At 50.8% G+C, this 27,325-nt stretch overlaps 1 protein-coding gene across 3 annotated transcripts in view; it reads left to right on the forward strand.

The window, feature by feature from the left end:
* Window positions 1-27,325, forward strand: part of Piezo2 (piezo-type mechanosensitive ion channel component 2) — a gene marked incomplete at its 5' end in the record, with an annotated part of 338,525 nt that overhangs the window by 150,596 nt on the left and 160,604 nt on the right. For all 3 annotated transcript variants that reach the window (XM_013514699.1, XM_005372584.2, XM_013514720.1), the window contains 1 exon segment: window positions 8,592-8,634. In XM_013514699.1, coding sequence (XP_013370153.1) covers window positions 8,592-8,634 — 43 coding nt within the window.

Consider the following 27,325-nt stretch of genomic DNA (forward strand, 5'->3'; position numbering starts at 1 on the left):
GCTCCTGGTGGCCCCGGGAGGTGGCTGTCCTGCCCACCAGGGGCGGCTGTGGGCACGGCTGCTCACGCAGCAGGACAGCACAGTGACATCATCCCGGTGACAGAGTGACAAACTGAGATTGTCCTCACTCACCCTGCACGGGGTCCTGCACCGACTCAGTGGTTTGCTCACAGATTGTTTTGTCCAGGGACTTACGTGCATCATTCACGAAGATCAGATCGGTGCAGGGCGTGGACCAGGGCCATGCCTTAGCCCCCAGCGCTGCCCAGAGCCAGCCCGCCAGGAAGCACAGTGTAGACGGCAGAGACCAAGGCCCGGGATTTTCTGGGCCAGCGTGACACTTTGAAGACTCTTGAAGCTCCCGCACATCTGCATTTGAGATAACTGGAGTTACAGTACCCAGAAGTGTTTTCCTTGGTCAGCTTTTATGCGAAAGAGAAGGCAGATGCATATCAGACACTTATTTGTTACAGTAGCTGCCCAAGCACCATGGGGCCAAGTCGGAGACTCCCAGCATTCCAGACTTGCGCAGTAAAGCTTTTTCTTCATGATGAGGGAGGTGGCTGTGTGCGTGTTCTCTGAATTTCTGAGTAGGTGGCTTCTTCTGTTTAACCTTTGTCCCTGAAAGGATGAATCCCTCTATGAGTCAGTGTAACCACATCAGTCCAGATACGCTGTCGGCTGAGGAGTCTTTTCTGCAGCCACAGGTCCAGGGCCTTCAGGAACCTCACCTACACCTCACCCCCCCGCTGTCCCCACTGTGGGTGTGGCACCCAGGGGAGCGCAGCCTCCTGCTCTGGGTCCTGCCTGCCCGGTACCTCTGCTTGTCTGTCCCTCGTGGCCTCTGTGTCTGCTCAGCCCCCTCCTCTCGGCTCAGGGAGCTGTTTGGGGTCCCGCTCTGACAGGCCATACCCCGCTGGCCGCCCGTCCCCGTCTCCCACCTCTGCGCTCAGTGCAGCCTGGCGTTTCAGAGCGAAGTCTGTCTGCTTGGTTCCCAGACACTGCTCTTTCACACCCTTTTCCATAACTCCCCGAAACTTTATCTTCTGTATCTCTACAGTGCTGAAGATGGAGCCCAGGGACTCAGGCCTGCTAGGCAAGTGTTCACCACTGAGCAACACTACCACGCCCCCTGCTTGTCTGACCCCTGTCACCTGCCTGCCTGGAAGGCAGATGCACAGGTCACCTCGGCTCCAAGCTGGTCCCGCTACGAAACTGACTCCCTGGCTCTTAAAACTCCTCCCTCCCTACTCTTATACTTGCTTCTTAACAAAATAAAACAAAACCCCTGACTCCCCTTTCCCGGCTTGCCCTTTAAATACCATGTGGTTTTTCTCCAGAATCTATTCTTGACCATCTTGTGCTCGAACTCTAAACAGTCCTGCTGCAGGAGGAACCTAAGGAACAGAAAACTTGGAGTCACGTAAACTTCGTGGGCTTGAGCAGCTGTGACACACTCGGGCCGACTTGGCAGATTGCACAAAGGCTGGAGGTCTCCGTCTGCTCTTTGCTTTTTATTACAAATAGAATTGTACTGTCACATGCAATCGACTGTACTTAAAGAGTGCACGTAAATATCCCGCAATTCTTACACGTGTAGGCTGTTTCCATGGTGCATGCTGGGAGCTGCCCGGAAGTGTCAGCCTCAGTGGTTCCTGTAACTTCATCCTGCTGAGTCTGCTGTGTCCCAGAAGGCACTGGCCACGAATGCCCTGCTGTCCAGCACTGCGCCACCTTCCCCCTCCCCCCATCACCCACTTGCTTCTGAGAGTAGGGGGAGTGTGGGAGGCCTTCGGTGGCAGGATGGTCGGGGGACCCGGAGTGTGGGTGAGGACAGTGAGGAGCTGCCCCCCGAAGGAAGCCTCAGTGGCGAGGCACCGTGCACCTGGCTTCTGCTCACCATGGGCCTGGGTGTCCGAGCTGGGGCTGGGCAGGCGGGGGTGAGGTGTGCGTGCTTCTTAAGGCTGCTGCTGGCTGGGTCTCCATGGATCTGTGTGGAGAACACACAGTGTGAGTTCATGATTCTGTGAAACGAAAGCCCCTCTGAGATCCTTGAGTATAGGTGCCCTCTTTGTGAGTGAGTGTGTGTGTGTGTGTGTATGTGCGCGCGTGTGTGTTTCTTTTTTCCAAAGTGTCTGTGACTGTTTCAGTGGGAACAGCTGCTGGTGGAAGCACTGTGCACTGCCAATCAGATTTAACCCAGAGATTTCACAGTCAGGGATTATTTTAATGCTCCATTACTTAACAAGGTGGCTGATTATCTATGGTTTACTGTCCGCTTTAGAGCAGTGTGAAGGCACTTTCTCAAAGGAAAGGCTGTGAGGCGTGCTGGCCTCCTCCGCTTGCAGATGAGCCCACGGTGATGCTGGGTGGGAGGAGCTGCCCTTCTCACAGAGGCCGTAGGGCAGTGAGGCCTTCAGAGCAGCGAAGAGCGGTGTAGCACAGTCACCTGGCTCTCTTCTGTGACTTCCTGCTGGTGAGACTATTGGCTATTGAAGATTTCATGAGGAGCAGATAAATATGCTGTATAATATTTGTTCTCATCTGTCTCCTACCAGGACACCAAGTACAGAAGTTGAAAAACAGAAAAGCTAAAATAATAGAAATTAGTTAATAACATAAGTATTTATTAGTTCTCCACAGGAAAATAATCTGGGATGGAAATTTTGAATCCTAAAGGTGTATTTGCTGCTGCTATACCATATTTAGAATTTTACTAATTTATAAAGCATTCCTACAAAACAATAAGGAAAAGATGGCCATATAACACACAAATGGGCAATGGTCGTGAATAGGCAGCCCACAAAAGGAAATGTTCAAATTGATGTCAAAACTAATTTTAGAACTAATTATGCAAGCATAAGTTTAAATAAAAGGCTTTATAAAAGAGGATCCCTGAAACTCAGTCCAGTCAATTGCTAGTACTTGAGTGAATTTTAAGGATCATTTTGATGCTATCAATCAAAATTTTGCATGTGCATGTGTTATGATATAGCAGTTTTGCTTCTTAAAATTTATTTTAAAGCAATAATTAAACAATTATTCAAAGATACAGGTAAAAGATGTTTAGCAAATTGTTTTATAAATGTAATTTATCTATGAGTCAAGAATTTACTTTTGTTAAACTGTGGAATACTATGTGGATGTTAGAGTGATACATGGCTGAATTTATTGACATGGAAGAGCTGTATGTTATGTAATTAAAGCAGGATTCACAATAGGATGAGCCCTACTTCCTGTGTATGAGTGTAGTTGTGGGTATCTTGCTCTACATGTGTGTGCACATTTGTGTGAAATGGAATATTGTTTAGTATTTTTATGTTTTGTGATGATCAAAGGAGGAAAAACAGAAACTGTTCATTTTGGAAAGTAGATTGTCAGACATCCATGCTGCCTTGTTGGTTCGAGAGACCAGTGGATTCAGACCTGTATCTTTTATGATGCAGTCACCTGTCCTTAGACTTGATGATGAAAATTAAGACACGTTGTGGCCAGCACTGACTGGCAGAGGCTAAATGGGATGAAGATCGAAGTATGGACTTGCTGACTGTCGTCATGTGCTAGCAGAGACGGTGTGATTACAGACGTCTGTGACCTGTCCGGGCGAGGCAACAGTACAGAACAAGAGCACTGGGTACAAGGGAAAGTGAAGTTTTGCAAAATAGCATGGCATTTGATATGAGAACTATTACTTAAGGAACGGTGAAGAGCAGTGCTTTTCCCTATCTGTATCTTGTATTCTGAATCATTCATAACAGATCTCATCTGGGAAATAGGACTTGGGAAATTTTGCAGATCTTACCACTTACCCCAAAATGCTGGAATTGCTCATTGGGTAGGGAAATTGCTCTACTTGTGCAAACATCATCCTTTAAATCACCTACTTCTGGGGTCAAGGACGTTCCAGTAAAGTTTAACACAAGATCCCCTTCATATTTGCAAAGTGAAGTGTTATTTCTTTCTCCTAAAAAGTCACATTATATGCAATGCTTGATGCAAGTGAAACTTCTGGCAGAAAATTTATACATGAGATAATTTCCCGATAGTTGAGTGTCTCGTTATCCATTTCTGTCCCAGATCACCTGATAGTCCCTGCGGTATATTAAAATACAAGTGCTGATTGCAAGACACTAAAGGTCAATGTTTACAGTAATCACACATATTACAGTAATAATATGTGTAATGTGGAATGCATGTGCGCACACACACAGTAATTACACAATAATTACAGTAATAACACGTCACCATCAGTATCCTCAGAATGCTCCCCCTCAATATGAACACACTCATCCGGTTGTTCTTGCCACTTTCTGAAGCAGGGCTGGAAGTTGTCTTTCATGAGTGCCTTTTGGAGGTGTGACCAAGAATATGGTGAATGTTGCTGCTGAGTGCCCACCAGGGGTAAGGCAGGCTTGTGAAAACAAAGCAGCGTGTCCTCATCCACCTTATTCACCAGGTCCGGCACCGTGTGACTTTCGGTTCTTCTCCAAAGTCAGCATGACCATGAAAGGGAAACGTTTTGAATCAACTCAGGAAATCGAGGCAGCCAGGACAGCACAGCTAAAGACACTCAGGAAAGAGGACTCCAGAGCTGCTGCAGAAAGTGGCAAAAATGATGCGAAAAATATATTCAAAGCTGGGGAAATGCTAAGAAAGCAATTAGTGGTGATGTGTCACTTACTCTAATAATTTTTTAAAAATTTAAACACATGCTATATTTTTATCACACCTCATACTTCTATTTTTATAGCAGTATGCTGGAAAGAAACAACTACTTTTGTGAATTATTAGTCATTTTCTCATGGCTATTTTTAAAAAGCAGAGAGACAGATCCCAATCCAAGTGTCGCAGGGGCCAAGATGTCCCTCGTGGAAAGTTGCTCGGTTACTGAATTCAATACCTGCATGGACCACCAGTCCCAGCAGTGTGCTAGGAAACCTGGAGGAGTCAGGTGACCTTTTTGTAGTTGGAATTGTATGCTGAATGAGCTGAACACATAGTACATAAAACTAGTCAGTGGGAAACGTGGTGGTGAGTGACGAGCTACATCACAGGGACTGCTCTTCTGATGATAACATTTATGAAAAACCAGAATTGCAACCTGGAAAGCACCTATTGAAGGCCTCTTTGTGTGATATGAAGGGGAGAGACAGACCCAAGAACAACTGGGAAACACAGGGGGCCAGAGGCTGAGCTGTTACGGGAATTCACATATCTAATTCCCATAGCAAGCAAAGCCCGTGGTCTAGCACCACTACTTCAGAAAAATTAGCAGAAATAAAAATACCCGCCTCTGTCCCATCACACACAGCAGAGATTTGTGCAGGACCGTTGGTCTATGCATGTTTGTACAAGCAGAGGCCCCTGCGGTGTGGCCGGAGTGTAACACACCTCCCAGCACCACCAGCGTCCTGGAGAGAAGGCCACGTACAGAGAAAATGCTTTGATCACAGAGTAACTGTATTCTTGTCCTTCCTTCCCTGTGCTCCCAAACTCAGTCAGATATTGGGGCTGATTTAAAAGTGGAGAATCGTAGTTCACTGTTCCTAACTACTTCACCTAAGACTGAAGGAAACATCTTGTATGAGGTGCATCTACTTCCTTAGGCTTATACTTTCACTGTTATGGTTACTGCTGTGGATTGCTCCTTCTGGAGAAATGCAACACATTTTAGGTATCTCAGTATTGTGCAGTTGTCCCCTGGCCCTGGGGGCCACACCTAAGACCCTAGGGGATGCTTGTGCCTGGGTGGTCACACCCTGTGTATACTACATTTGCTCCTGTGTGTACCAACTTGTGACAATTAAGCACAAAGCAGTTTAAAACATAAAAATCCTTTCTTTCTGAAATTTTCCATTTAGTATTTTTAGACCATGGTCGACAGCCAGCGACTGAAGCTGCAGAGAGCGAAACCCCTGTGACTCTCACTGTAAAGTATTTGTCCAGGGGCCAGCAGCTCCTTTTGTCTTCTTAATATTTTCTCCATGTTGGCCACGTTGGCAGAGGGGAAGATATCCCCTTACCATGTATAGCATGCTTAATGGTTGAAAAGAATTCCCCAGCAACTAAGTAACGAGCTGCCAGAACTCTGCTGGGCTCCAAAGGCTCTGGACGCGTCTGTCCGGTTTCTCATGTATTTCTTGCTCATCATGACTAAGTGCTCACAGAAGACATAAAAATCTGAGCCCCCAGAGCCTTTGAGGCTTCAGGGCAGGAACCGCGTTTTAATATATCCAGCCTCATTCCCAGCATGTGAGGGTGGCTAGGAAAGTACCCCGGCAGAAAGTGTGAGGCACGGAAATCACTGGTGAAGTTGCTTCTGGTGGATGGAAAACACCAGAATACCAGCAGCAGGGGTCACCCCAGAGACCCCAAGCTGTCCTGCGTGTGGAGAGTGCCCTGCTGAGAGTCAGGAAGATGGGCCACTTCATTCCGTATCCACAGCCACAAGTCCAGTAGTACAATATACCAAATTGGTTCTTCTTAAAATTTTACCTCAACAGGAAATTACATCTATCAAGAAAAAGGATTTTCTTACAATGTTTTAAAATTTGGGGAGTACACTGAGATCTGGGAAAACGGGGGAAATACAGAAAATCTGAAAAGGTGCTCTGCTTCTCCCCAGGAGCCCAGCACCCAAGAGGACGCTCTGAGAGCATGTCTGCCTACTGCAGCCTCCTGCTGCAGCCACTGATGCCAGTGGGGGCCTGGCCTTCGACAGAGGACAGGGACCCTTCCAGCGAGGGCTGGGTGTAGCCTGTGGCCCATGGACACTCTGTGTTTCCACCGGGCCACTGTTAACTGCTGGGACTTCGGGGGCAAGGTAGCCGTCTTCAGTGAGTCCCAGCCAGGGCTCTTCCTGGTCTCCATGAGACCAAAGCCAGGAGACACCCGGCGGGGCTGCCTCCCTGGGCTGGGGCAAGTGTGCCTGGGCGGGTGGTGCAGTCTGCCTTGATTCCTGCTTAGTACAGTTGCTGGAATGCAGCCGGTCAGAGTGATGTTGGCCAAAACCTAAGCCTGGCTCTGCTTTAAGCTTGTGTGTATGATTCATATATGAACTTTCGTTCTTCATTCCCAATAAAATTATTTAAGACACTGCATCATAACCATCTAGTAGAGCCTTGAACCTCAGGGTGAAACATCACCTTCAGTCCATCTCTGGGCTGACTCAGGCGTCTCAGTGCCAGCCTGGGCTGCCGGGGTTGCCTCCTCTGCTAGGATGGGAGTCTGTGGGCCCCTGGAGATAAAACCTTGCGCAGAGTTCAGAAGAAAAAAACATATGCATGATCCAGCTTATTTTGACCAAGGGAAGAAGCAGAGCTGCCTCTGAAGACTCGAGGTGGTGCCACCACTGCCTGCTGGCAGAACTGTCTGTTACAGAGAGGCAGCAGTGACCATGAGGTCTGCTATGGGTAGCAGCTAGTGCACAGCACAGCTGGTGAGTTTAGGGCAAGATGGAAATTATTTGCGATTGTTACTGAAATCAAAGTATTTTTGCCACTGACTGAACATAGGGAGGGTGTAAAGCTGTGGTTTAGTACAAGCTCAGAGCTCCTGTGCCTGCAGAGTTTTTATTGGAATGCTTTTTGGTAAAAACTAGCACTTTTCTGTATACCAAGTACTGAGAAAAGTATTATACATCTATCATGCGGAGAATAACTATTACACAGATAAAATGTGGGGCAGTGATGGTGAACCTTTTAGAGATGAGCCCCAAACCGCAACCCAAACCCCACTTACTTATCGCAAAATGCCAACATTACAGTTAAATCTGAATACTGAGGTTTTAGTTTAGAAAAAACAAGTATACTTTAACATTTTAAGTCTTAAAGGAAAAACACAATAACATGCATGTCACAGGTTCACCACTACCAATAGAGGCAATCTCTTTTATACCCAGCTGTACATTCTTTTGTGATACGGGTATATTACTCATGTGACTTGTAACAACATTCTTGTATTCTTCTGATTAAAAGTAGTTTAAATTTTTATAAAAGGTGTGGTAATCCTGTGCTCCAACATTGGTAAGAGAAAGGCATGATGCACAGTGAGTTGAACTTCAAAGGGTCATCTGGATGTCACAGTGAAATTAAAGCTGAATGTTGGAATCCCCAACCTGTCATGTGCTATTTCATTATTTTTAACAAGAGGTCTGATTAGGTGTTTAGGGGATGATTGTGTGGAAGCTTTCAGTTTGCTCTAACCTCATTTGCTTACACTTGCCTGGGTTTCATTCCTGGAATCTAGAAAAGCTTACGCCATGGAAGGAGAGAGCAAAATGGTGGGGAGCAGTTGGCAGGAGGGCGAGGGGGCAGAGAGTGATCCCTGAGCATGAGGTTACCATTTTATAGGAGAAATGGATTCTTATCATGTACTGCATGGTAGTGTGGCTACAGCTTACAATAACTTATTGTATGCTTCAAAATAACGGGAACAGAGGACTTGTTCTTGCCACAGGGAAATGATAAACAAATATATTGGGTGATGAATGTATTAGTTACCCTGAGTTGATCATGACACAGTGTCTCCATAAGAGGTAGAGCTATCTTCATGCTCGAAGGGAACTAACTCCATCTCTCCTTCCCTTATAGGCTCAACCTGGGAAAAGACATTTCGGCAGATTGGCTTTGAAAGGTAAGCAGGGGTTGGCGTGGCTCCACACTTAGCTACTTTGTCCTGTTTTATTTTGAGTGATTTTGATTCTAAGTCGGTAGTGTTGCCGCTACTATTCCACTGCGTCCTCTGTCTGGCGCCGTTTTGCCTCTCTGGCTCTCAAGGTCTCATAGAGTTAGAGCTGTACTTCGCAAAATCCTTGCCTGCACTGGATTTTAAAGATCCCTTGGGATAATTTAGGTGAAAATGCTTCTTGGACTATGCAAAGTATACATAATTAGAGAATTACAGAAATTAGAGTTGATGTTTTCTTAGCTTTTCTTCCTTATACAGCATGTAGGTTCTATGGCAGGGAAATTTCCCTCCTCTTGATTCTTCTTTGCTGTTATAAAACATGACCAACATACACAAAAGCAATGAGAATAACAAGGTGAAGGCCATATATGCATCCCTATACACTGACAAGACTTGAACATCCTCTTGTCTCCTCCCATTTCTGCACATCTTTGCAAAAATAGGACATTTTTCTACCACACCCATAATGCCTTTTCCATTCCTAATATACTCACAAAGGTCCTTGGGGCCCCTACAACTTACAGAAGGTCCTTGGAGTCCCTACAACTCTCAGAAGGTCCTTGGGGTCCCTACAACTCACAGAAGGTCTTGGGGTCCCTACAGCTCACAGAAGGTCCTTGGGATTCCTACAGCTCACAGGAAGTCCTTGGGATTCCTACAGCTCATAGAACACCTTTGGGGTCCATGCAACTCACAGGAAGTCCTTAGGATCCCTGAATACCCAATCAACATTTACATTTCCTGATCATCCCAAAAATATAATTTTCCTTGGCCTGAATCAGCGTGCCGCTCAGACCCACACAGCCCGCCCCGTTGTTACATCTCTTGAGCCTCTTCGGGTCACCCCACCTTTCCCAGCCCTTCGTGGTTTTCCTTAGGTCGCTGACTTCGGAAGAAGCCGGGTCTGCTGTCTTGTGGAGCGCCTCCCGTTCTGGCTTTGTCTGTTTGTGATATTATCTAATGTATTACTGTAACCCCCAACGTCGTCTAAATTCAAATGATTCCACCCTGGGCCTTTGGGAACAACTTCAGGTCAGCTTCTCGTGCATTTGACACCAGCTGACCGCTGTCCATAGTTTGCGAGTTTCAGGCACAGCAAGCTGGCCAGGCTCACCTGGCACCCCAGCCTGGAGTTGGGTGATTAGCCGCGGGGCTGTGTCACGTCTTGAAATCACAAACTCAGCACTGTGGGTGCTGTCCATTCTGGGGCTTGCTGTTTTTGGGCTTTGTCCATAAATGGAACTGAGAAATCCTGAATTTGTAGACTATTTCCAACTCCAGTGTAGTCTTGCAAAGTTTTTAACTTCTCTGATGTTAGGTTTTTAATCTTTTTTTTTTTTCACTGAAAATCGTGACTCTTTACAAAACTTATGTTTCATTTTAAGTGTGTATATCTTCAAAAAGACTAACGTTACCCCTAGTAAAAGATAGTTGGACATAGTTTTTAAATGTTGCATTTGTCCTAATTTAATATTCCATTCAGGATGTATCATCAAAAAGTGTAGTGATTTATATCTCAGATTTTATATAATTTGGTTGAATTTCAACATATTTCCCTTTTGATGTATTTTTGAAGACAGAACATGTGTCTGTCTCTCATCTACATGCTCTGATGAAATGTTTCCAGAGGAATGTTGGTTTCCTCTCTTTCACGTGCCCTGGGCCCCCTTCTTCCGCAGTAATCATGTATCAGCCTCGGACCGAACCTTGGATGTCTGTTTCCGGAGGTGGAAGGTGGCACTCAGGCGCCCCTGTGGCTTGGCTCTGAGCTGGTGCTCTTGCTCCTCTCCCTGTTGGTTTCCCTCTGCCCTGTTGCCATCAGGGTGTGAGCCCAGCATACCTTCAGGCGAGCTCACGCACAGCAGGGCTCTGCTCCGCATCGAGCCCATGCAGCTTTTGTTGCAGGTGGAGCTGCCAGGGCTCTGATGATACCAGGGTGCCCTGGAGCTCCCGTGGGTCCCAGCTGTCGCTTCCTGCTAGACCCTGGCTCTGACCCAGGATGAGAGGTGAGGGTTCTGGTCCTCACATCACCGGCAGCATTAACTTTGTGACATCCCCCATGTTAGAACCAAGATGCACCAGTGGCCCGTGTGACATTCTCTAGGGAGCCACGCCTTGCCACCGCTTGCCAGGCTATGCACTTGAACCACCCCACTGATGAGGCTTTCCTGCCTAAGAGAAATTGCTGATCTGTTTGACCAATGATCCCGTTAATATGTTCACAAAGAATTAAACCAGGTTGAAGCAGGTCACCTGCCTTCTTCCTCAGTCCCAGTGCTCATCGGGGACAAATGGCCCAGGCCACTGTCTTCACTCTCTTCTCCTGTTGGTGCAATACAACTTGCTTAGCCAGGACCATGGAGCTGGACGTTTTGGCCGTGTCGTCCTGTAGGAAAACATGCGTCAAAATGAATGACAGTTGCATTTCTTCCAGATATCTTAGGCATAGTTTCCTGAGTACAGAGAGGTAAATTCATGTGGAATTTTGCTAAATATTGCCAGATTTCTGTCTGTAGAGTTTCAACAACTTTCACTCCCACCTACAGAGCTTCAGAGTAAGCTGTCAAACTTGGAGATTTTGAGGTTTTGCCAGCCTGAAGGATAAAAGAAATAGCATCCTGGCGCCCTTTTAACTTGCATGTGTCTGGGGTTGTTCTCCATCGTGGACAGACTGAGCATCTTTGCTGTCCTCTGAGTGGAGTACTTTGGGAAGAGCTGTGTCCAAGATGGCCCAGGGATCGTGGCTGTGGCCAGGGAATCGACAGCTGACTCCCAGCTCATTTCCTTGAACAATGATTTCATGAAAACGGCTACCCCAAGCTGCACACCGTGTTAGGGCATTTCCAGTCCACACCGCAGTCCCCTCCGTGGGGAGCTGGCAGAGTTGGAAAAGGACGGCTCCTGAACCTTTAGGGTGTTGTAGGCCATGCAGTCTTTGTTGCAGCTTTTCAGTTTTGCTGGTGGAGCCGAAGGCAACCAGAGATAGCAGATGTGGCTGTACTCCAAGAAAATTTTATTTATACAAACAGGAAGCTCAGGACTTGGAGGCTGCCCATGACCCCCACTGCAGACAGTGTCCCCAGGCAGAAAGACCAGAGGAAGCCACCCCACCTGTCCGCAGGTCCATCTGCTCCCTGAGATGGAGCCTTCCGCACTGCGCACACCGAGGTCCTGAATCACAGGTCTCTTGTCCTGGGTATCTGTGTTGCACGGGGACGTGGGCTCAAGTTCCGTGTCTTATTGTCTATTCTTGTTACAATTATTTTGAATGAAGCCAGACAGCATAATACCCTCATGTCCCGGCTTTCCTCAAGTCTGAATTGATGTGGCAAAACTGAAAAGTTTCCACACAAGGGTGTCCTCCGGGCACACAGCAGGTCTGCTCACTGCGCCCACAGCCTGCGCATCCATCAGATCTCACACTGCAGGTTGCTGAGAGCACGTGGTGAGCACTTTGTTTCAGATGTCTTTGCAAAACGCTGTCGCAGTTTCTCACCTAGGGGTGGACAGCATCCTGTGCATTGTATCAGGTGTTTTGAAATACAGAGCGGATACTGCTGCAGGGTACAGTGCATTTATAGCTGCAAAGCCTGGGGCCACAGGGCCGCTGGATAGGGCCTTGCTTTTGCCCTTCTGAAGTTTAACCTGATCTTTGCCTGAAAGGAGTTCCAGTGACACCTCACAGAAAGCCGTCTGGTTCTTTCAAACGCCCCTAAGCGACACTGATCTCTTCCTCACTGTGTAGTCCTTGAAGTGTACCCCTCCGTCTGCCGGCTGGCAGGAGACTTTAAAGGGGTCACAGGAAGTGGAAAGGATCAAATCAGTCAGCTGAAGCTGCAAAGCTTTGTCCAAGAACTGGAAAGCAAAGTCGTCTTGCGTTGTTCTGTCGCAAAAGGGAGGACTCGGGGGTCTGCTGGCCCAACCTCCTTCCACACACTCAACAGGGTGGTGGACGACCTTCCCTCCTGTGAGGTGCCTACGGCTGCTTCCTCTTGGAAACCCTGCGATCATGTGCATTGTCTCAGAACAAACACACGTAGGCAAAATTATGTGGCTGAGCCAGTGACAGGAGTCAGAGGCCCCTTGCACACAATTGCAGCTCCCCCCTGGGAGTGACAGGGTTTATGTAAGGTTTCCTAAGAAGTGCCATAAGGTGTGTGCATGCCCCAAGGTCCTGGAAAATCACCACTGACCTCCTCACCACACAGCAGAGGGGCACTCAGTTGTTGCTGTTGTTTCTATGTTTTGGTTTCAGCTGGAAATCTCACCTTTCAGAGGAGATTTCTAAGTTTATGATGATAAATTTTTCCAAATCCCTATCATTTATTAGTCTATGTTATGGCTCTGCCAAGTTAGCATAGCTTTGTAAACTTACGACATGCTGATGTCCTAAATGAGCATTATCAGCAAAGGTGGCTTCGCAGCCAGAACGGCCTGCGGCTTCATACAGCAGGTGCTGTTTTCCTCCTCCTGCCCATTTCCCGTTCCAGGAGGCTGTGGCTCTGTGTAGGCCGAGTCACCCCTTTGGCACTCGTGTCTCTGGACGCTGCTGCTGCATTGGATCAGGCACCGTAAATGTGCCCACCTGCAAGTGGCATTTGTCACTCAAGCTCCCAGTTCACTGGTGCCACCCTGCCGTGTGCCCAGGGAGAGACAGCAAGCAGGAATGTCGGAGAGCTCTAGCACCATCTACCCCAGAGCCCTCTGAGCAAGGTCTGAACGTGGTTTTCTCTTTTTAAAGCTGTGCTTTTCCTTAAGAAAAAATACTTCAGCAAGTAATTAGGCTTGCGCATGTAACTTGGCAGCAGAAAGAAGAGTCCTTGCTTTCTGGGAAATCTCATTGCTGCCTGTTTAAAAATAACAATGGGTTGCTGAGCTCTTGCCCATTTTTACTTAAAAAGTGAAGAAGCGATTCTCAGGAAGTGTGTGCAATCAGCACAGCCTTTCTGCTTCTGCTATCGTGTCCCACTCTATGTGATGCTGCGCCCCACGGTGACAGGAAGGACCTTGCCCTTCAGAGAACTTTTATGTACAGAGACTGCTCTGCCAACAGCCTCTGCGATGTAAGACCTTCCCGGAGGTTCCTGCAGAGCAGACCTCTCTCAGGGGGTGTGGCTTGGTGCTCTCGCCTCTCCGTCTCTCTCCAGGTCCGCTAAGTCCGATCCTTCTTGGTTAACCTCCTCCTCCTTCTGCATTTGAGGCATGATTGCCTGGTGATCTCTTCCCGCCCCGTGGCTCCCCAGGCCCACAGCTCCCCTGATGCTTTTCATGCTCTTCTATCACGGCCCTGGCTGTGCTGCCCGGAAATATTTTTCCTCCCCGCCTCACCCTTTAGATGGAGAATCCTTAAGTGCGTGAGGGTGAATCTGTCTTAAAGTCTGATGTCCACACCTACTAGGTTGTGGGATGAGCTGGGGACATCCGGCAGGAAGGCCACAGACACACGGCTGCAGGTACTTCAGAAACTGTGGGCTCCTGCAAAAGCCACGCCGGGGAGAAGCCTCAGTGTCTTCACCCTGCCGCCACCAGCAGCTGTGGGGTGGGGGAGGAGGACGGGGCCTCGTCTGTGTGTGAGTGTGGAGAGCGACTCTGTTCAGGAGCTCTCTCTCGGGGCTGGGGCATGGCTCCTGGGCTGACCCTCTGCATCTGGTGAGAGTGGGCGACAGGCCGCAGAGCTCCACAGAGTAGGTGCTTCTCCAGCAGGTGAGAAGTTAGGCCAAGGACGGAACTGCAAGGACCTGATGCTGTCACCACTGACAGAGAAAAGGCCCGGCAAGGTCTGTCCTTCCACCTTGTGCTGTGGCCTGCGTGTCCCCAAGTCCTGTGTTTTCCGAGTATGGTTCCCAGCATGGCCACATTGGGAGGTGGTGGCACTTTGAGGGGTGGCCCAGGAACAGGTCTTTGGGGCTTCGCAGAGCTGCCTTTGGAACAGATGGGGGGAGAGCTCAGGAGAGTGTCGTTGAAGCCCCGAGCCCAGCCCCTGTGTCACTCAGCCCCCATGCACACACCCTGCAGCCCCTGTGTCCTCCACCTCCACAACATCATCAGCCGTTCAGCCTCACCAGAGGCCAGAGGGGCCACCCGCCTTGGATCCTGAGCCTCCCATCTGTTGGCCAGCGGACCCCCTGACCTCATGAATTGCCTGTCTCGGGTAGTTGGTTATAGTGACAGCAAGGTGGCTGATGCCTCTTCTCGGCTTTTCCTCATGCCTGTGTTTGGTTCCCTGAGGACCCCTCATGCTCCCCGAGAGACCCTCAGGCTCCCCAAACACTATGCTCCATGTCACTGTCTGTCTTCCCTGCTCCTTCGTCTACCTCGAGCAGCTGACCTCCACAGTTCCGTGAACACCTGATGTCCCAGGACCGCAGGTCCTCACCAGGCCAGTGTTGTCTGGGTGCAGAGCTGGCTCCTCCCACCTTGTAGCTTTCAGTGCCAGTCCAGGGATTGGCAAGAAAGGGGTACTTGATAAATGCTGAAAAACAAATTACCTTCAGAAAAATTATTTGTGTATCCTGGCTCTGTTGCCCTATCTCCTGCCCTTTGCTTTTCTCAGTACATTTTAGTTACTACTGGCTGTTATTTTGAAGAATGAGTAGTTTTGGGGGAGGAGGGGGAATTTAAGGCCAATAAGATTCTGTTCTCCATTTGTGTAATTCAGGAGCTGGTTCACAGGAATGAATGTTATTCCTTTAGATAATGTTGTAAAAATGTTGAGAACAAGTGAAAAAGTAGATCCTGTGGATGGTTTTATCCTACGCTTTTTTATATCCAGGAAGTGAGATAGAAGTAAAACCAGTGTGAGAAAGATCAAGCTTTGTGCTTCTGTGGTCTTTGCTGTATTTTTCCAGAGCTCTGAGTGGGGTGTGAGTCTGTGGGCTGGGAGGGACGATGTGAGGACCTATTTGCTTGTATCAAGACTGGTATTGTCTCCGAGAAGCACGTGGAAAGAATGAACCACTCGAGTCTTGCTGCTGCATTCCTGTCGCGTGCAGGGTGATGAAAGGTCGCCCTAGCTGGGGTTGGCAGTTGCCTGGCCGTGCTGGAAGCCGACAGCACCCTGTACGCAGAGGTGCGCTGGGAGCTCTCTCCACCGCCTGTCCCTGCGCTGGCCTTCTGAGGATGGGCTTGTAAATTCCTTCATACAATAGGGACATAAATATTCCTGGGAAGTTTAGCAACCTATTTTGAAATTATCACATAAATTTGTCAGAGTAGTTTATGTTCAGGAAATGACTAGAAGAAAAGGATGTTTCTGTAGTTTAGTGTTTAAAATTAGACCCAACATATCAATGTATTCATTTATTTGAACATTTTTAAACCACCACTTCCTGCCCCTCCTGGCCTAGATTTGGGGTTTTCCAGTGTGCATCACAGGGAGAGGAGTGAGATTTATTAAACGCCTGCGCTGCCGTCCCTGCTAAGTAGTTTGCTTGTAGGATTTATGGAATCCTCCCACCACGCTGCGGTCCGGTTCTGCAGGTCACACCGGGCCACCTGCTTCATGTGCTACACAGACTTTGGCGGCTTCAAGACCAAGGTGTGGCTTCGTGCTCGGTTCAGTGTCGGCTGCAGAGGCTGTGGAATGACCAGGCTCTGCTCTGGGCGGTCCTCAGGATGGTGTCCAGTTGACACTGGCCCTTGCTTACTCTGGTGAAATCACCGTGGCCATGCCAAGCCGGGGCCCTGAAAGAGACTGTCAGTGAGATGTGCACCTGGCCACTTCCACTTGCTGTTGACTCCCTGGGAAGTGACAGCTAACCAGGGTCTTGCAGTGCAGGAGGTTCAAGTCGCCCTTTAACTCAGTCACTTGAAAATATTTGTTGAGAAGCTGCTGTGTGTCAGGTTCTGCGGGGATGAGCGAGTGGACGTGTGCCTCCCACAGGGCCACTACAGACCTCACAGGGACGAGCAGGGCGTGTGGTGTCACCACAGGACAGGAGAGGGGGGCGGTGACATCATCCGCCTGTGGACTTTGCTCAGTTTACAGATGAGCAGCATCAAGTCCAGAGGGTGTGGACTGTCCCGCAGGTCACTGAGCCAGTGAGCGTCACAGGCAGGAGGAAGTACGGTTTATGCGACTGTTCTACCCTTCACGCATAGCCCTGATGGATGCTGGGTGGGAAGAGGTGGGCACGGTCCTTGGACGGTGTAAGGGCACAAACACAAAGCGTCATGCAGCAAGGCCAGCGCGTGGAGCTCACGCACTTACGAGCGTTTGCGGAGCAGCTCCTGCACGATACTGCTCAGCATTACAGGGCAGCGCACATCCTGGAGCGGAGAGAGCGGCTGGGGCTGAGGGACAGAGAGGAAGGTGACTGTGTGGCCAGACCTCCAGGTGCCTGACCACGCTGCAGCCGCTGTCAGACCTGCTGGGGCCTCCCCAGAGAGCACAGTGGTGAGGGAGAGTGAAATGGAGTCGGGGGACTCCGGAGTGGCCTGAAGGCCTGGCAGGTACTTTGGCTCTTGCCTTGGTGGTGCTGGGAGCGGTGTTTCTGCACCCTGTGATGGAGAAGGTGCTGGGGAGGAGAAGAGTCATAGTCGGCTTTCTGTTGCTGTGACAAAATAGCTGATGCTGGGTCACAGGTAAAGGAAAGAGGATTAACAGTCCATGACTCTGGTGGCTGGAGTGTCCACTCAGGATGGCTTCCAAATCTGATGCAGCCTTCTGGCTGAGTTATGGGGTGGAGAGGGCGCCCCGAGGCAGGAGCATGCGCACAGACGCACACACGAGAGGGAGGGACCTCACATGGTGAGAGGGAGGGAAGCAGGCAGCTCTTTCCTAGGAGCCACTCTGCAGGGAGCTCAGCCCCAGGAGACCCAGCCGCTGCGCTCTGCCCGCCCTCCACACCTGTGGGAAGAAGCACAGTTCTCAGTGCCCATGGGGAGGGCCAGGCTGCCAGCTCGTGACCCTCGGGAAGAACCGTAGCAACACAGGGACAAACCGAAGCTGTGCTTCCGGAATGGGCGCACTGCTTCCGGAATGGGCAGCGGGCTGATGGGCTGGAAGAGCAAGGAGTCCGCTGGACACTGCTGTAGCCACAGGAGAGGTGGCACGGACACTGGAACACAGGCAGAGCACAGCCTGTGATGGACAGGTGCGTGGCAGCGTGTGGGAGGAGGGACACTAGTGACCACTCAATGCACAGTGAATGCCTGTGGGTGGGCAGAAGGAGTGGGGTGCGCACGGCCCATCAGGCTCCACCCTTGCTCTGGCCTCCCCACCTGGCACCTGCAGCTCCCCCTCCCCATGGGGGTTTTGCGCCTGGACTCACAGCTACTCTGGGAGGGCGTGGGTGGTGGGGCGCTGCGGAGGTAGTTGGGCAAATGCTGCTGTTCCCACGACCGCCCAGGAGGATCCTCTGCCCAAGCTTCCTGGGAGTCCATGCGGCAGGGCCCAGCCCGCTGGCCACTCTCACTTTCCGTCCCCTCTCCCCACTGCACTGTCCAGGAGACAGCCCCATGGGCCACCTACAGCCGCCCCTGTCCATCGGGGCTGCATTTGGAGGCCTGGAGCTGCCGCGGTGCCTGGGACCCCATTTTATCTTTGGTGTGGATTTATGCTGCAGAGGTACAAAGGAGCACTCTTCTTTACAGTACCGTCTGCATTACAGCTCATGGCCCATGCAAACCCTGGTTTACAGCTTTTGGATAAAGGAAGGTGCTTTGTCACAGTAACGAGAGGGCCTGATGAGAATAGTGGGACTTGTGTTCCAGAGAGGCTCGAGGGCACATGGGCAGCAGATCGCACGTTACAGTCACAGGGGCAGAGGTCCCTGAAGTGCAGCGCTTCCCACGGTCTCAGAATGGACATCCTGTTTCCGTGAAGGTGCCGGTGTTCAGGGCTCCATTCTGCTGTCCACACCTTCAGAGCAGGCAGGGGGGCAAAGAGGTCTGCTGCGCAGGGGCCACTGGGCTTGGTTTCCAGTCCACAGTCTGGTGCGTGCCACACGCTCAGGGTGCCACGAACAGCTTCGTGTAGAGGATGGACACAATACCAACACCACGCCCAGTGCTGGCTGAGCGGTGTTTCTGATAGACCTCATGTTAGACGGTGGCTAAAGAAATTCAGTGTATTAAATATGAGCTCACGTCTGGATTTGACGGTGTCCTGATTCTAGAAACCACATTTCTAACTCTCCTGCTTCACTGCTCCGTATCTCGTGGACCCTGTTCTCTGGCTGTAGGTCATAGTGGGTATCAGTGATCAGGAGTAACTCTGTTCTCAACTCAGAAGTAGATGTAAATAGATGCCTTTCCTCTTGAGGGCCCCTCCTGTGCATGCATGCATGTGGGTGAGTGCGCACACGCACGCGCACCTGCGCACAAAGGTACATGACCTCTAGGCATTGGAGCTCAGACTGTGGGCGGAATCCTGCTCCTAACATCTTGGGGAGCCGAACAGAGCCTGAGACACAAAGCGTAGTCCCCCAGGATGGTAGTGTTGGAGGTGACTGCAGCTGCACTCCTCTTACAAAATCAGTCCAGCCTGAAAGCCTGTGTCCTGATGCCTGGAGGCTGGTTTGGAGCAGCCCAAGAGTCAGATAGAATGGACTCTTCTTGGTCACCAGCGTCTCTGGCACTTGCTGACATTCACGCAAGTCGCAGTTCTGGTACGCACCGGGGAAGCTCGCACAGGGAAATACCCACCAGCTCACGTGCAGAGTGTTTGTTTTTGGTGATTATTTTCCTCTCCCTTTCTTCTTCCTTTCTAAATGTCTCGTTAACCAGATAGCCAAGCACTGACCAAGAGCTAGTGCTGTTTCCACACACATGTGCCTAAGAATACAGATCCACTGTGGGTGTCCCACTGGGGAATTCTTGTGAAAGGATCCTGGGCAAAAGCAAAGGTTGTTCAGGCAGGAGAGGTGCTGCCAGGTGAACCCACCTGACCCAGCATCCTCCTGAGTGACAGCGGGCTTTGCTGGGTGGCCCTACTGACATCCCCGGCGAGCCTCACAGGTAGTCAACGTTCAGCATCAAAACCAGGCGCCAAGAACTCGGGAAGATGCGGTGACGGGAAGTCACCTTCAGCACTGTGTAAGGAAATGGCTTGTGACAGAGATGAGCGTAGCCTGGGCTGGGGAGCACGCGTGCAGCTTGACTCGAGCTCGAGGGGCTCGCTGGAGGTCGTGGTCACAGGCGGCTGCCCTTCCCGCTGCGATAGTGCACAGAGGTCTCCTTCATCCTTGCCAAGAGCACCAAGAGCCCTGTGACCCCACACAGAGGAAGTTAGCAGTTGCCACCGGCCCGTCTGAACGTGGGTGCCCTGGGGTCATTTCATTAGACAGTTCTCGTGTACTCGGTCAAATCTGTTGCTGGCTCTGATCCTGCAGATGGCTTACGTATACTCGAAACACAGATCACGAGCCACAGAATGAATTTGTGTTATGTAAGAGTGAGTGTGTGCGTGTGCGTGTGTAACAAAAGCAGACAACTGACACCTGCAGGCTGTTGAGAATTTGACCTAGATGCTGGCGTCCAGTCGGGGAAGTAATCTGCTCAGCCTCCTTCCTTCAAAGTGTGGCATCTGATGAGCATTTGGTCCTAAGACCTGTTTCTCTTCTAGGAAAAATATGTAGTCCTTAGTTAAGGCTCTGTCTTTCTTTCAAAACATGGCCGAGAGAAAACACCTTCTGATGTATCATCTGCGTCTTTGTTAAATCCAGTCCCTGTGACTCATGTAAACCAACTGAGTTAGCGCGGACGAGGAGCGAGTCTGCAGAGAAGGCCGGGCTCTGGACCTAAGACCTGTGCCCCCCGCCCCACCGTGGTCTCCTTGGTGCCCTGTTCCATTCAAAACAAGAGGAATCCGCACGAATGTTTTTGGTTTCTGTAGTGGCTCGGACAGGTGGACTGCGCAAGACGCCCTCAAAGCCTTCAGCCTGGCAACGGCAGTGAGTTGTGCAGGGGACAGGAAACCCCTGCCGCACTCGGGGACCGAGAACCTTGAGTGGGCATCGGGGCTGTGAGCCAGACACACACGCGACTTGCTTTAAGGACAAATGCTCAGCAGCTCCTGCCTCCCAGGCTGAAGTGTGTGCCCTCCTAACTTGAGGCGCCTTGACTCAGTCAGTGGCGCACCTAGGGAGGGGTGGGGACATACCACGCAGCAGCACCGTGCAGGCAGAGCCCACAGAAACCATCCTGAGAAACAATGTTAGACAAACCTGCAGATTTCACTCCTTCCTGGCATCCCTGTGCCTGCTATACATACACACACACACACACACACACATACACGCACACACACACACCCTTCCTAAATTCACAGGCTGTTTGAAAGAGCAGTCACAGTATCACGCCAGTACCGGGCCCAGGCCCCATGGCTGTGCAGTGTGGAGTGGCAGGCGGTGTTCGCAGGGAGGGAGATCCAAGAGCTTCCTCCGACACCTGTGCTCATCCTCGGCCGTGCTGCAGCCCAGAGGGCTGTTGTGTGCTCAGGTGCCCCCAGGCCAGCACTGAGAACCTGCCTTGGCACCATGCCATACCAGGTCTCCCGTGCCCTCCTTCCGTCCCTGTTGCTCCCCTCCGTGCTCAGGGGTCCCAGGTGTGGTCAGGCAGGACCCCCACCTGTCGCCTACTCCTGTGTGACAGACACCCAGCCATCACCTCGCCCCTGGCCCCCTCCTGGGGACCACACCGTCGCCTCCTGGGGAGGAGCTCTGCGAACCCCCCCTTCTTTGCACATCTCTGGCATCTTTAATCCTGGGCAGCCTGCGCTCCCTGGGAATGTTACAGGCCTTCCCTCCCTTACTGCAGGTCTTCCTTAGCCCCTTCCGTGTGGGGAGGAGAACCAAACCGTGCTTACTGAAGTGCAGCTACAATCCGACCTTTCCCCTGCTCACTGAATTTACTGGGCCCCCAGCCTAATATTCAAGACCTTCCCCACCTGCATTTCCAGTGAGATCTTCCACTGGTTCCTTGACACCTTCCTGAAACCCTTCTGTCCTTGTTTTATCTATGGACATTATTTTCACTTAAACGACATTTTTACTGTGTACATTTTTTCCCTTAGACAAAACTCATCTTTCATAAAGCAGGCCTGCAAGGGCAGCAGTGCCTTATACCCCGTCTCGCGGCGAAGCAGTTACAGCATGTTCGTGCAAAGCAGTTATAATGTAAACATCTGCTGCTGTGAATTCCGGAGACGGTTTGTTAGCCAGAGCTTTATGTGGAGGTTTTTCATCTGTATAACTGAGGAGGGCTTGTGAGGTTTAGAGCAGCCTTTCTGCCATCATTTACAGTAAAGAAAACCTTTATGTGTTTTTATTAAGACTGAGTAGTCCCCTATAAAAGGGGAAAAAATATTTAAATTATTTTATTACACAAAGAATTGTTATTTCAGAAGGATCATGTAAAAGAGTTATACTTTGTTGATACCCACATTGTGTTCTTCTTTTAGCCTAAGAGTTGAATTCCGGCAGTTTCTCCATGCATTTAAAAATGTGTTCAAAGTCAGTAATATCAGAAAAGCCACAGATATTATTCCAACAGCAAATACATCAACAGTCCTGGCTTTACGAGGAGGCAGCAGTGTGTGTAGTATGTTTAATTTTTCACCCAGAAATCTTAGGATTTGGGGATTGATACCATTTAAACTCACTTCCCTGAAATGCATGGGCCCCAGTGTTTCAGATTTTGGTATTTTTCATTTTCAGTATTGCGTGCACATAATGAGATATCTCAGGATGGGACTCAAGTCTAAATGTGAAATTCACCTGTACACGTTGTCTGAAGGAAATCACTATATGATATTTTTAATAACTTCATGTATAGAAGAAGTTCCCTGGTGTGGGGTTTTCCACTTGATCATCATGGCAGTGCTCTAAATGTTTCATGTTTTGGAACCATTTGGACTTGGGGTACTGGGATCAAGGACACTCATCCTGCCCAGGAGCAGCTCCCCTTATCTGAAGGAGCTGGGAGCCTGTGATGAGTTAGAAGCTGCTGGCTTCTCCCTGAGAACTTGGGAGATGATTTTTCTGCAGTTAGGGAGAAGCCAGGCCAGCAGAGTATGGATCTCAAGACCCTGCTCTGTTGGGCATGGATGGGGACAGAAACAGCCAACAGTGACCTGCCCCCCAGGGAAGGGGCAGGGGACACCAGTGCCCACCCAGCGGCCAGCGACCTAACACAGGTGCACCCCCCTCATCCTGGAAGGTGTGAGCAGTGAACTGCAGAGAGGATGTCGTTCAGGGAGCAGATACACAGTCCTGGTCACCGGACAAGCTGATTGCGCGGCAGGTAGAAACATGAAATTAGAGAAGTCGGGGGCCTCCCAGAGGGCTGCAAAGGCTGAGCCGGAGGTTGCTTATTGACCCACTTGCCATAAACAGAGAGAAGACTGTTTGCGCTGGGGCATCATGACAAATGTTTGGGTTTAAAAACTTCTCTGCACTTTGCTCTGAGCAGTTAAATATATTTATTCAGAAATCCGCTCAGATAATCGAATTCCGCTTTGGACTGAGTGCAGTTTCAGAGGGTTTGCCGGCGGCTTGCATTAGGACCATAATGGATGCAAAGCACAGTCTAGGAGAAGGAGGAGGAGGAGGAGGAGGAGGAGAGTGCTAGAGGACAATGAGGGAGCTGAGGAGGAGGAGGAGGAGGAGGAGGCCTCAGAGACCTCTGCTGTCTGGAATCTGAAACCAAAGGCTGCAGCTTTGCCCCCTGCTCCGTGGTCAGGGGCACTTTCCAGAAGCAGTGTTGAACTTCTCCAGGAAGGATGGTGGGGGGTCACATGAAGGCTGCTGGGTGTGACCCCATCATGGTCACTGGGCCCTGTGGTCCGGATGGTGTGGTTTGTCCCTGGTCTCTATGTTGACCCACATTATTTTGCAGGAAAGAGAGAAAAACAAGAACAGTCCCAACAAAGCCAGTGTCATCTGTCGCTGTACAGCATAGGTCAAGGGGAGTGTGTGCGCTGCGGAGTGACACAGCTGTGTTGTCATTCTGCTTGTCCTTCTGATCGGCCCCACAGCAGGGGGCAGATGGCACATGCTGTCCAAGCAGCACCGTCCCCGGCACCTGTCCCACTTGAGCAGCCTCATGAGGTCCCAACTTGGTCTGCCAGTCTCGCCGGAGGGCACATAGCCAGGGGCTCACAAGCAGGACAAAGTTCGCTTTGGACAAACAGCCCCTGAGACTTGCAGAAGTGGCCACACAGCAGAATGGGACAGACGCCTGTAAGGTTTGGAGGATCCGAGGATGACAACATCGAGAGTTCTGTGATGCAGGGGCTGCTGCTGGCTGTCACAGGGGCACCACGAGGGTATGCAGGGAAGCATCTTAATCACACGCTGAAATGAGAAATTCATTATAGCACAAAAGGCCATTGCCCAGTGTGAGCCCGGCAGGTGAACTGCCCACAACACAGGATGATTTCTCGTACAGTTCAACTCAGGGATCTGTTAGATAGGGACTTCGACTTCTGACCTGTCGCTCACTCGCCACTGAGGACACAAGGCTGCTCAGCCTCCGTGTGCACAGCACTTGCCTGGATCCCCCCGCGGACCAACACCAAGAAGCTCCTGGACCACCTGGAAGCCGGTGCACTGGCCAGTCAGGGAGGGCTGCACAGGGAAGGATCGATGTGCAGCAGCGGCAGGGACAGGGTGACCTGACCGGCCTGCAGGAGTAGTCCTGCAAGTAGGCTGGACACCAAGCTGTTGGTCGTGTTGAGCAGAAGACATGTTGCACGTTCTCACGAATGTGTAGAATCCAGAAAAGATGGCAGGAGAGGAGAGGGGCTCTTACTGGACATGAGGAGGGAGGAAGGGAGGGGGTGGTATGATCAACATATGTGATATGCACCGAGCTGCTCCCCAAAGCAGTGAGGCGGCAGGTGGTTGGTGCTGGGGTGAGCACGATCAACATGTGCTCCGCAAATGCACTGCTCTGCCGGGCTGAAGTCCGCTCTTCAGCTTAAACAGTCGGCACTAATGGAAGATGAGAAACAAGCAAACAGCAACGATACAGAGGAAGCACATGCTGCTGGAGTGTGCGGACATCCGGAGCACAATGGCCGCAGCGTGTCTTTTATTTATTTATGAAAATAACAACTCTCCACTTAGGAGAAAGTCTCTCAAGAACCCAGCTATCATCCCAAAGCAGTGATTTTGCAACAGCCTGGAACCATTAAAACAGAATTCCAAGTGAGGGAGTTGCAGACAGTTTCCTCCACACAGCACTGCTCGTTTCACCCTTGCCATAAATCCTTCCCATCAGGAAGCCCCAGACTCCAGGAGGAGCTGCTGTGGGAATCCCGGGGCCAGCAGGGGCTCAACGCTGTGGCCTGCATTTCCTCCGCGGAGCCGGCACGGAGCCTCCCTGCACCGGCTCTGGGCTGCTGCAGTTTCTTCGTTCCCTGTGCACAGGGCTCGGATTTGCTGTTCTCCGGCCCCCTTTCTACCCTGTGCTGTGGTCCTCCAAACCCTGACTGCCTCTCCCTTCCTCCTGCTTCCCATCCTCCCCTCATCCTCCTCCCCCTCCCCGCTCTGTCTTTCTGGAGTGCTGAGGCGTCACTTGCAGCCGCTAACCCCACCCTCTTCAGGTGTGGCATCCCACGGCCCCACCAGTCAGGACACCCGTGTTGGTCCCCTGCGCCTTCCCCCGCCACCAGCCATCGCCGTGCAGTCCTGTCTGTGGCCTCACCGCTTGCCCTGTTGGAGGGGTCCCGGGGTCCCGCCTTGCTCCGGCCTCTTTGACTTTGCACCCTCAGCCCCTTGGTGGGTTGCAGCACCGACACTCCCTGCTTAGCGTCCCACTGCACAGGTGCAGGGCAGCGTGACGTGCGGGGACAAGGGGTCCCCTGCAGCTCGCGCCCGTGGTTTGGAGCCACACTGCTCCCACATACTGCGTGCAGCCCAATCTGGATGTGACAGCGCAGCTCCTCTCCCCCTGAGCTCCCGGGCTTCCTCCCGACAGCCCGGCAGTCCCTCTGCCTGCCTGCCGCTGCATGCACTCCGCTAACCAGCCCCATCTAGGCCCTGTGCGGAAGTGTATTGAGAACGTTTTCTGGCATTTCTGCTGGTAAAGGAAGCAACTGCAGGCCCTTTAGCTGGTCATCAGAGCAGCTTAGCAGGCAGACGATGAACACATAGCACACATAAAACAATTGCACCAAGTCAGAGAGCACTCCCGGATGCACTGGCCACACTGAGTGATGATCATCTTTTTCCCTTAGTTTTAGGTTTGTAACTATAAACAGATGAGCCACTTTGAATTTTCCCCAGGGGACACCAGTTAGCACCCTCTCTTTATGTACATCATCACAGTGTTTTCTGGATTAGCCAAGTTATCCGGTACTCTGTTCTTGTTGGCACCACAGATCTATAACCAAGAGTCGGAAGCGAGAGAGAAGACTTACGGGTTGCTGCATGGGATCTTTGTTTATTTCCCTCCTGGTTATAAAACCAAATTTGAGGCTGTCTTTTTACCGCTTACATTACATTTAGAGAAATGTAGAGAAAATCTACTTCTTTTTAATCCTCTGTTTTATAATGGCCCCAAGTTTGTAAAACATAATCTGATGGTGACACTTTAGGAATAGACATTGAGTTACCATAACTTAGTAAAATGTACTCGTTGGCATGTCCCTGTGCGTGTTTGAACACAGGCAGAAAAGAAGGAAGACGGGATTCTCGCTGGGTCCTCTGCTCAGCCCAAGACAGCACAGCTGTCCTTCCAGTGGACACTGCTGCCCCAGCTTTCCTGGGGCCAGGTGTGTGAGCAGCCTACGCTACCTTCTCCTGGGTCAGACCCAGGCCCACCCCAACTTTCCTAGGGTCATGCTGCATGCACAGCCCACCTGAACTTGGGGTCAGGCTGTGTGCACAACCTACACCAACTGTCTGTCCTGACTCGTTGAGGTGTTCTTGACAGCCATGCGGAGATCTGCCCCGGACCAGGCACCCTGGCCAATCCTGTTGCTGTTATAATCAGGGCAAGCATCGCTGCCCTGGCATACCGCTCCTTCCAGCCCCTGGGAAGTGTGCAAAAACTACTTTACCTCTTTCACAGTAGATCAGAAAGGTGGGGAAAGTAGTCATATCCGTTAGGCTTGACTCAAAAAGTCACCCCAAAGGTCCTTGTATCCAGGAACTGTGACATCATGTAAAGAACTCATGGAGGATTTAACAAGTCTGGCAATGCATCAGTCTCTAGCGAAGTAAGCACATACTGTTGAGATAGAGAGATAAACTTAACACTAAAATTATCGTAAGATTACCAAAACCAAAGAAGGCAGGAGGTAGGAGTGAGCTGGCACTGGAGGAGCCACCCATGAGACCCCAGCAGAGCATGTGCGGAGCTGCAGAGCTGCAGCAGGTGGCTTCCAAACCCAGGAAGTCCGGGGTGGCTGCACGAGGACAGCCACTCAAGTGAAGCAGAGCCTTTTCCTGGGGAGGTGGGGGGGACGAGGGCTCCCATCTTTAAGCTGTGTGGGGAAGGAGAAAGTGTGCTGTCCCAGTCCTCGGCACAGCATGGAGCTGCTGGCTGGGGAGGAGAAGAGGGAAACAGCTGGGCTCCGGCTAGTCATGCCTGGTCACTGAGTCGCCATTTACCTTCCAATCCATCAGCAGAAAACAGAGGAAGCAGAGCCCCGCCCCCAGTGTAGTAGGGTTGGCCAAAGGGGAGGAGA

The sequence above is a fragment of the Chinchilla lanigera genome, unplaced genomic scaffold, assembly GCF_000276665.1.
Source record: "Chinchilla lanigera isolate Chin_1 unplaced genomic scaffold, ChiLan1.0 scaffold00001, whole genome shotgun sequence".
Taxonomy (NCBI): domain Eukaryota; kingdom Metazoa; phylum Chordata; class Mammalia; order Rodentia; family Chinchillidae; genus Chinchilla; species Chinchilla lanigera.